The 10584-nt window shown below is 49.6% G+C and overlaps 1 protein-coding gene across 1 annotated transcript in view; it reads right to left on the bottom strand.

The window, feature by feature from the left end:
- Positions 1-161, bottom strand: part of SNU13 (SNU13 homolog, small nuclear ribonucleoprotein (U4/U6.U5)) — a 7031-nt gene extending 6870 nt beyond the window's left edge. Inside the window, exon 1 of the mRNA XM_006775961.2 lies at positions 50-161. Coding sequence (XP_006776024.1) covers positions 50-52 — 3 coding nt within the window. The 5' untranslated portion in view covers positions 53-161. The remainder of the gene's footprint in view (positions 1-49) is intronic.
- Positions 162-10584: the final 10423 nt, after the last annotated feature.

The raw sequence follows: 10584 nt of genomic DNA, 5'->3' as shown, positions 1-10584 counted from the left end.
AACCCCGGGCCGCCCGCCTCCCGGCCCTCCCGCCCGCGCACGCACTCACCATCGCTGCGGTTCCGCGGGCTCGCCTCCCCTCAAGACGCGCCGCCGACCGACGTCAGAAAAGGAGCGCTCAATCCACCGCAAAGTCTCACGGAAGTAGTGGAAATGGCCGCGCGCGCGCCCGGAAGCGGAAGTGATGTCACTGAAAGTGGGCGGGCCTCGCCCGCTCCAGAGCCAGAGGGAAGGGGTGTGTGGAATGGCTTCAGTCCTGGGCTTGGGGCCTCATTTTGCTGTTTTTTTATTTATTTATTTTTTTACCATCATTCTACATTACAGGCAAAAACAAACCTCAAAATAAAAATACACCAAAACAGAGTTTCAATGGTGACATTATTCCATTGCCGGCTTATGTTTCAGCCCATTCTTGTGTTTAAAATCATCTTTTTGACTCATCACCGGAGCGGGAAAGGTATGGGGATAATGATAAGTAATCCTAAATGTTTTCCTTCATGTTCAGCTATCCGGGTTAAGATTTCTGAAAGGGTGTGGGATCCACCAGAAACGGAATCAATTGAGTAGGGAATTCCGGAAGGAGCAGGCTTGGGGGTGGGGGGTGAGTTTCTGCCAGGTTGAGTTTGGAGATGTCCTAGGACAGCCATGTTCTCCTGCCCAGCATACTGTTCTTTTCTCTATGCTTCTCCGACTCTCCGTTATTTAAGGCTAGACTCACGCCTCCCCACTTCCAGTAGGTCCTGTCTGGTGCTTATGGCCCTTACTCACCTCTCTCCAGCATGATGTCAGGCATATCTTAGGACCATTCAGGACTCGTTTCAGTTAATTCCTTTGGAAACCTAGAGGTAGAGGACTGGCAGGACCTTAGGAATCATACAGCCCAGCCCCTTCATTTTACAGACACTGAGACCCAGAGAGGGGAAGCTGCTTACCCACCATCAGTGAGGCAGTGGCAGAGCCAGACTGGACCTTGGCATTTTTGGCTCTTAGCCTGGGTTAGTTTCACTAAATCGAATTGCCCTGCTTGAGATGAGTTGTGGCATTGGACAACAGATGGGTCTGAACTGGCTCCAGGACTGAGCACTTATTACATCGAAAATCCCTCCAGCAAACTTTACCTCATGCAAATCATATATGACTGTCAAAGAACAAAATTTGTCTCCAAATTAAGAAATGTCTATTGATGGCTCCTGTTTAAGAGCAGGACCTGTGATGCAGACTCTGCTCTTCACCTCTCTTGGATGCTGTTTCCTGTTATCATACGAATTGGACCTACCACCCACCACTGCTAGGGGAATGAAACCTTATTATTCCCGTTTAATAGATGAGTTCTTATCATTTGCTTTTTTATGTCTTTTATAACAATTCCTGCTTGTTATTTGGCCTACCTGGCATCTTGGGCCATCATATTCCAGATCTAATAGGGACTTGATGTTTTCATGACCAAGAGTAATGAGACCGTACATTTTACCTAATTAATCAGTTTCCCAACTATATAATTACTCAGTTTCCATGTTCTCTCAGAACTAGCCCACCCTTTTGTATCTTGCTGTTCCCCTCACTAGTAAGTTAATTAATATTGACATATGATCAGGATCAACTTGCCTTAGGAATTTGCCTTTTCCCGCACTTCTGTCCTTAAAAACCTAAATCCTTGCCATGGCTTATTAGACCCCTCTGTAGTACTCTGCCTCATCTGCATGTTATAGCCCCATTCACCTTCATTTTTTTTCTTTTATTTTTAAAAAATATATTTTTATTGATTTCAGAGTGGAAAGGAGAGGGAGAGAGACAGAGAGAGAAACATCAATGAGAGAGAATCATTAACTAGTTGCCTCCTGCAATGCCTCACACTGGGGATTGAGCCAGCAATCTGGGCAGATGCCCCGACCAGAAATTGAACAGTGACACCCTGGTTCATAGGTTGATGCTCAACCACTGAGCCATGACATGGGCCTCACCTTCGTTTTCTACCCTGAGCACACCCAATACCTCCGACCCCTTTCATCACCCTCTGTTGGGAGTCATGTGCTCCACAGTTCTGAGTAGCTAGGTCCTATTCACCATCTCTTCAGTGAAGCCTTGCTGATCACCCAGACCAGGTAATTTCCTCTATTAGGCGCACCCACAAGCCCCCTGTACTTGCCATTTGTATCACTCATTAACCTTGTCCTTATTGTGTTCACTGTTCCAACCACGCAGAGCTCTATGAGAGCAGGATTTGTAGCTGCTTTGGACGCTGCGGCTACCTATCTTCTGGCACTACGCCTAGCCCAAAGGGATTGCTTGTTTCACTTAAGGACCTCTGGTAGCAAGCAACCAAAAGGAATTTGGGAAAATTTGGGAACCTCCCCAGAGGTTCAAGGGGAGCTGATTGTGAGAACAGGACCATCCACAGGCAATGTCCTCCAGCCAGAGACCACCAAGAACATAGACAATATGATACTCATTGAGCAGTATTACTCATTTCAACAAGGGAGAATGCACACCATGAAGAACGGTGCGACTTTTCAATAAGAGGGTGTTAGAAAAGACTTAATATAAGATTTGGGCTTGTGTTAGGTAATTTTAGGGGGTATTCAAGGAAGTGGCATTTGCTCTAGATTAGACACTGTCAGGAAGTAATCCTGTGGTGGGGCATTATGATAAATTTTATCTACAAGGTGGAAGAAATGAACTGAGGCTAAAGCTGTAATTGAGAAAGTCACTCACTCATATTAACCAGGATAAGAGGATGTTTGGTTATTTTTGCAGTTTCAACAATGCTCATGTTTTTGTCTACTAGTATGTTCAGACATGATTAAAGAGTGGTCTTTTTTTGGTCTTAATTCTCGCAGTTAGAGTGGCTTTGTCTAATATCGATATTCTATGAAATTAGCAGGAAAACACCAAGGCCCAACTATGAGTATGAGGGTAGGTCTTAGCAACATCAAGGCCTAACTGGTAGAGCTGGGTCAGCTCCCAGCTGCCATGAGCTGCTTTTCTTTTTATCACCAGCTTCCTATGCCTACTTTGAATCTTTGTTCTTGATGTTTAGAGCCCTGGGAGAGAGAGCCCATTTGGCCAAAGATAGGCCACTCCTCCACTCCTTGGCTGTTTTAGGTCTGTGAGAGAGTGCCAGGATAAACTGGGGTGACATTCAGCCAGGATACATTGAGTGGCATATTTGGTTTGTAAAACAGAGAAATACTGCCCAAACAGTTGGTTAAATAGATGATTCCACTCTCCCAAGACCCCACAGGCCACTTACAACCCAGGTATTAAAAGGTTAAGGCCTGGCCCATTTTGATTGGCTGATATACCTGTCAGCTCTGTTACTTAATAATTTGAATATAATCTTTAGGTGAAAGACAGTAGCATTTATTCAGGGTAGCATCTCCCATCCACACTGATCCTGAGATGGGGAAAAGTAATTTGGGTTGGTGAAACAAGAATATATATGTTTAATACAGTGTCCATTAAGTGTTTGATATTGGATAAACATGGACAAATGTATAAATATCTAATAGGAAGAAAGAAATAAGCAGACTACAGGTTACATCACCCATCATCCATGGGGGAACTTATCTCTTCCTTCAAAGGACAAATTCTTCTTCCTCTTAATTCCTGTGGGCGGTCCCCCAGCGCTGCCCTTACCTGCACTGAACTCAGTCATGTTAGGTAGCTCGTGTGCCAGGCTCAGCAGCTGGAGCTGAGGCTGGAGCTGAACTGGAGCATCAGGCTCCTTTGTGAGGTGTCCTCAGTGACAGAGGTGCTGTGAGGCAGAGGCTACCCCACCCCCACCTGGCTGGGATAGCCACACCAGTCCTGCCCTCCAGCTCCCTAATGCCACCTGCCTGACCTAAGCTTTTCATGCTGTTGCCCCTGCTGGGCGCCTGTGCAGTGGTGGGGCCATTCCAGGGCCCTGAGTGAGAGCCAGTGAGGGGCCTGCTCTCTGGGGATCAGAGCTGCAGGGACCCTCGGGGATGCGGCAACCTGCTTGCCCTCTGCCTCTTTGTGATCTAGCAGGTGCGGCACCATTGGCACCAGATCATCAGGTCACCCCCCAGCATGAGGAATGTCATCAAGGTGAGGGGTCCCACGTACCTCCTTCTCTCAGTCATTTGTCACCAAAACCCTGTCCCATGGCTTATGTACAGACTCGTACTGGGGAACTCAGACTGGTCAGGGAGCACGTCCTCCTGCCCCAAGCCCAGTGTCATTTGTCACCAAAACCCTGTCCCATCGCTTGTGTACAGACTCGTACTGGGGAACTCAGACTGGTCAGGGAGCACGTCCTCCTGCCCCAAGCCCAGTGGTGATCCTGGGCTCCTCTCTTCCTCACTCCACATACCCAATCCATCCACAGGTCCCACGGGCTCCGCTTGCATCCCGCATCTCAAATCGGATTGCACCACACCTTCCTGGCCAAAGCTCCCTTGTGTCTCCCCTGGACTTTCCCACCACTTCTCTCACTCAGCCACAGTCAGGGCTCCACGCAGCCAACAGAGCAGAATGACCTTCTTTCTCTTTTAAAAATTCAATCTAAGGAAAATGTACACACACAGACTCTAAGTGTATATAGGTCAAGGAATGTTCACAAACTGAACACATGCATGTGCAGCACCCAGGTTAAGAAATGGACCATTATCAGCAGCCCAGAAGCTTGCAGTCACAAGTCTGCTGATTCTAATCGCGCAGACTATTGTGGAATCACACAATAAGTTTGCTTTTGCACCCAGTTTATGCCTAACATTGTGCTTAGGAGCCAGAGCACACTTTTACAAACAGATCGTAGCCCTTTGCCACTCAAAACCCAGCAATGGCTCTTTTTAAAAAATATATATATATTTTATTGATTTTAGAGAGGAAGAGAGAGAGAGATAGAAACATCAATGATGAGAGAGAATCACTGATCAGCTGCCTCCTGCACACCCCCTACTAGGGATCGAGCCCGCAACCCAGGCATGTGCTCTTGGCCGGAATCAAACCTGGGACCCTTCAGTCCGCAGGCCGACACTCTAACCACTGAGCAAAACCAGCTAGGGCCCCAGTAATGACTCTTAAGGATACACTCCCCATCAAACTCAGGATAAAATCCAAACTCCTCACCCTAACTCCAAGGACAGCATGATCTGTCCCTCCATTTCTCTCTGACATCATCTCCCAGCATTTTCCTCGTTACCCATTCCATTCTGGCCACAGGGCTTCCTTGCTGTTCTTGTGCACGTGACTTTGCACTAGTATCTCCTGTGCCTACAATGCTCTCTCTTCAGATGTTACTTGGTTTGCTTCTCACTTCCCTTAGGTCTCTAGTCAAATGCTACCACCTCTGAGAGATCGTCTGTGACTGTCCGTCTAATGGAGCTAGCCCTACTCCCTTAATGCTTTTGTTTCCATCAGAACACTTTTCCATAGCTAACGTTATGCTGTATACTTGGCTATTGTCTCTCCATGTCTAGAAGATAGCTCCCAGCAAGGACTTTGTTTTGTTCACGCTGGTACCCCCACCATCTATTCTAGAATACTGCGTGGCCTGGAGTAAATGTTTTATCTTTTTTTGAATGAATGACTACTGTTTGCCCTAAGGGAAATGACTCCCCCTTTCCTGAGTGCCAGCATCTTTGTCGGAATAAAGGGGATTGCAATTCTGATCTGTGAGGATTAGACGAGAGAATGTGTGCACGCATTTTGCTTCTCTGTTCTCTCCTGCAGGTATCACCACAGAAGTGGACAGTGCCCTCCATGAGACATGACACTTGTTTGGGCCCGACGCCTAAATTATTCTTCAGTTCTGGCAAGTTCAAGGCCCTGGATGCTCATGTTCAACAATGGGCACAAAAGAAGAGATGGGAATACTGGAGGAGCCTCCGGGAATCAGGGGCTCCATACCTGCTCTCTTCGCAGCACCCATGTCAGTGTCCACGTTGGGATTCCCATACCCCTTCTGAGACCAACTTTTGTACCACCTGCTTTTCAAGCACCTGCATGCTCCCTCAGGACAGTTCTTGGGGTATGTGGCAGGTACCCTGGTGTCTCAGTGATGAGCACCCTCATCTGACCCACAAGCCACTGCTCCCTGACCTGGACATGTATCATCGAAGGATGGAGCAACCACTGGTCCACTCCCAGGTAGAGTTAGTGCCATTGGAGCCTATTGTCAGCATGGGGTCCCATTCCACCACCAGCACTTTAACCACTGCTCTCCCTTCTTCTCAGAGGCTGCAGTTCTGCTCTGGAGAATTCCTGCCTTTTCCTTTCAACCACCAAGTGGGACTACCCACGTGGAAGCCCTGGGACTGTCCACAAGAGGCCTGGACACCAGGGAGTGAAAACCCAATACTAAGTAGAGAGGATATTGGAGAGACTCAGGCTCCAGAGTGGGCAAACCAGAGAGAGAGCAGCTGGGAGGATGCCGCGGAGATGGAGGCATCTGGAAGGCAACTCCCAATAGACTTTGGGATGAAGAACAATGCAGAGACTAAGGTCCTGGAGTGGACAAGCCAGAGACCAGTGAGAAGTAAAACTGGTGGGGACAACCTGACGGCAGGGTGGGAGAACTGGGACCACATGGGAGTTGAGAATAGAGCCCAAACTCAGGAACCAGGGAAGAGAAACCAGAGGGAGGCTAGAGGTGAGATTCTTCCTGAAACCCAGGCACGTAAAGCAGAGAACCAGGAAGAGCCAAGATATAAAATTAATGTAGAGACCCAGACCCAAGGAACGGGGAAGCAGGGCCAGACTGGACGTGAGAATGGTGAGGAGTTCCAGGTGCCACAGAGGGAAAAACAAGACCAGGTTAGAGGTGATACCGGTACAGAAATTCAGGCAGAAGAGAGGAGAAACAAGGACCAGGTTGGAGATGAAAATGTTGTGCAAACCCAAATATATGGGAGGGAGAACCTGGGAGAAGTAAAAGAAGAAAACGGTGTAGAGCTCCAGGCACTGGGGTGGGGAGAACAGGAGTGTGTTGCAAGTGAGAATGTTACAGAAATCCAGACACCAGGGTGGGAAAAGCAGGGTCAGGGTAAAAGTGAGAAAGCTGGGGGAGAGATCCAGAAACAACTAAGACATGAATTGCAAGTGGGGTGGAGTGAGCAAGCCCCGAGGAGAAGCAAGGATGCTGGGGAAACCCAGATGTCTAAAAAGACGAACCTCAGGGAGATAAGAGGGGAGGATTGGGTTGTGATCCAGATAGCATTGTGGGAAAACCAGAAACCAGTGGCAAGTGAAGTTGATAGAGAATTTGAGATACCATATTGGGGGAATCAGGGCCAGATTGGAGCTGAACGTAGAATAGAAATGCAGGCACCGAAGAAGGGAAACCAGAGAAAGGACAGCAAGGAGGATGGCATACATACCCTGGCACCCGAGGTAGAGAACCAGGGACAGATAAGAGATGAAACTCATGTAGACACCCATCCACCAGACAGGAGGAACCAAGAGCAATTTGAAGATGAGACTAGTATAGACATTCAGTTGTCGGAGATGGAAAACATGAGAAGGGTTAAAGGTGAAGATAATAAAGAGATCCAGGAACTTGGGGAAGAAAACCAAGGTCAGTTATGCAAAGAAATTAATGGAAAATTTCACACACCAAAATGGAAGAATGAGGAACACATTAAAAGCAAGGATGCGGCGAAAACCCAGGCATCTGATGCACAGAACTGGGGAGAATTAAATAATATCGATGGAGAAACTCATTCAGCAGAATGGACGAAAGAGGAGCAAGCTGGAGGTGAGAATGGCACAGAAATTCAAACCCTAGAGAAGAGAAACCAAAGGGAACCTGGAGGTGTAGAGACCCAGAGACCTGAACGAGAGAACTTGGAACAGTTAGATCAGGACATTGGAGAGAACCAGTCACCAGGGAGGAGGAACTGGGAGCAGAGTGGAGGAAAGAACGATGCAAAAAATCAGACATTGGAGAAGAGAAACCAGAGAGAGGTTGGAAGCAAAGATGGTAGAAAGATCCAGAGACTGAGAGGCATGAACCCGAGACGGATAAAAAGGAAAGTTAATGGAAAGACCTGCACATCAGAGTGGGAGCACCAGGAGCAGATGGGAGAGGAGAATGGTGCAGAAATGCAAATACAAGCAAAAAGAAACCTGAGAGAGACCACAGGTGGTGATGGCAGAGAGATCCAGACACAGCTAAGAAGTCATATTGATGGGAAGATCCAGATACAAGGGGAAGAGAACCAGAAAAGGGGTAGAGATGAGGATGCTGCAGAAATCTGGGATGGAGGGAGCCAGAGAAAGCACAGAGCTGAGGATGCTGGAGAACCTGGAGTTCCAAGGGGAGGAATCAAGGATCAGGTCAGAGAACGGGATGCTGCTAAAGGCAATCCCCAAGTTGACTGTTCTGGGGACGAGGGGCTCCTCATCCTCACTGGCTCTGGGTATGGGGCCCTGGACCAGGAACAAGTAGTGGCCTCTGTTACCTGTCCTGAGATGAAGCCTCTAGCACACCAGGCTGAACTCCTCTTGCTCTCCAGTGGGGAGGGAAAGCATTTGGCCAGCCAGAACATGGCCCCTGCCAGAGTGGGCATCAGTCCAGCCTTCCTGCAGGCCCCGTCCAAACCCCCGAGAAGCCGACAGAGGGACAAAAGAGTGGATGCAAGTCTGGCTTGGCAGCTCCAGAACCCACAGTCTCTGGCTGTTTCCCTGAACTTGGTTTCTTCCTACCCCTTTGACTCATGTGGCCAAGCCCCTCAAGATGCCATAGCTCTGGTGGGTGTTCCTATTGCCCTCACTGTCCTGCCCAAGTGGCCAGTCCTCAGGAAGAGCCAGCAACTGCTCCTGGAGTCCCTCATGCTGCGGAGGATTGAACACCTGAAGTGGGGCCTCCCCCAGCGGATCCTGGAGTCCCATTTGCTCTTTAACTCCTTAGATCCCTGCCTACTGCCCTTTCCTGGGGTGCAGCTCCCTGGATTACACACAGCCTGTGAGCTCCAACAGCAGCGGGAAAGGCTTTGTGAGGCTCAGGGCTCCAGGCCAGGCCTAAAGTCCCCCGAGAAGTCCCAGAGGGTTCAACCCCCAGCAAGAAAAAGCTCAAATCTTTCCTCACAGGCCAGCGCCCTGGAGAAGTGTGGGCCACAGGGATCAGAGCCCGAGGGCATTTCCATCCATCTCCCCAACCCGTTGGCAGTCAGGCCACCTGGGGGCTCTATAGAAAGACAGGCTGTCCAGGAGGAGGCGGCTCCTAGCACCGAGCTTCCTGCTCCCAGGAGCCCTAGGCCCGCGGCAGAGTCTAGGAACTGGACTGGCCAGGAAAGTGTTGGAGATCCTTCCAGTGAGAAAATGGTCAGGCCAGGAGTCTCCCAGCTGTCAGAGAGGGCTCCCAGCAGAGTGGGAACCTCATACTCCAGGGCAGGCCATGAGCACCGGCGGAAGGAGAGCGAGTCCCAGGAGGCCTCTGAGCACCCCAGTCTCCAATGTCAGCCGCCCACACAGCAGAGGGGAGAAAGCCTGGAGGGCAGAGGGGCTGAGCTGCAGTCTTCCCCCTGCTCCAAAGACACCTCCAGCTTCAAGGGGAGTCTCCGCTCTGCCCCAAGGAGCCTGAGCATCAACTGTCTCAACGAGACATCCTGGGCCCCGCAGCTGGCCAAGCCTCAGCACTCAGCCCCCAACCTGAACCTGAGGGGTTCTGATCCTCCCCTGCTCCCCAAAGTGGGTGACCCACATGGAAGGGAGAACAGCATCTGGGTCCACACTTCTTCAAAGAGGGACCTTCAGCCACCGGGTCACTGCTGTGCTGGTGCGGCTCTTCCCAAGACAGAAAGCCTCCAGGGTCAAGGGGAACCTGAAAACCCAACTGGGGCCCTACGGAATCCACCAGCCTCCAAAAAGCTTGACTTTTTAAAGCATTTGAGGTGTTTTCTGCTCCGGCATCGCTTTAGAAAATAGGCTGCAGGCCCAGAGTCCTCAGAACACATTGGAGAAGGCATGAGAGTAGCCTGTTCGCCCCCAAAACCTCTAATAAACTTGATTACTTGGAACCAGTAGGGTGCTGATTTTGTTGGCACCTGTTTTCTAAGTGCCCCCCTTTGGGGTTTGGGATACTTCGTGGGTGGGGTAGAAGCCACTTTTACTCTATGGTTTTGAAGGTTTGGGAATGTGGGTCAGCCCAATGTCATCTCCCAGCAGTTCCCCTCCCCAGCTCCTCACAGGAGGGTTTACTGAGGTTTCTACCATGGTTCTGTCTTGCTCTATTCCACGCTAATTATGATCGAGATGAGATGCTCAGACAGCCTCAGCTGCTTGTGGGGAGGGTTCGTGCTCTGCAGGGGAAAGCATTATTCGTGTCCTTTTGGTCACAGGAAGGGGGCTGGTCACTGGGCATCTCCCGGCTGGGATTCTGCTGCCCAAGAACAGACTCCACAGAAAAACCATCCCCACCTCTCCGATTCTCAAGCACTGCCAACCATAATTACTTGTTGCTTTGCCTGGCCCACCTGTGGGACATCCTGGAGCTAATTATTTGTTTTAATCAAGAGTAAAACTTCTGAGCCAAAGGTTCTGGCTGATTGAGTTTCTAGTGAGAGCTTTCTTCCTGGCTAGTAAATGGTCACACTATGTTCTCACACGCACTTTCCTTGGTGC

This window comes from Myotis davidii, unplaced genomic scaffold, assembly GCF_000327345.1.
Source record: "Myotis davidii unplaced genomic scaffold, ASM32734v1 scaffold428, whole genome shotgun sequence".
Lineage (NCBI taxonomy): Eukaryota > Metazoa > Chordata > Mammalia > Chiroptera > Vespertilionidae > Myotis > Myotis davidii.
The sequence above is the reverse complement of the archived record's forward strand: the minus strand, read 5'-3'. Positions and strand labels throughout refer to the sequence as shown.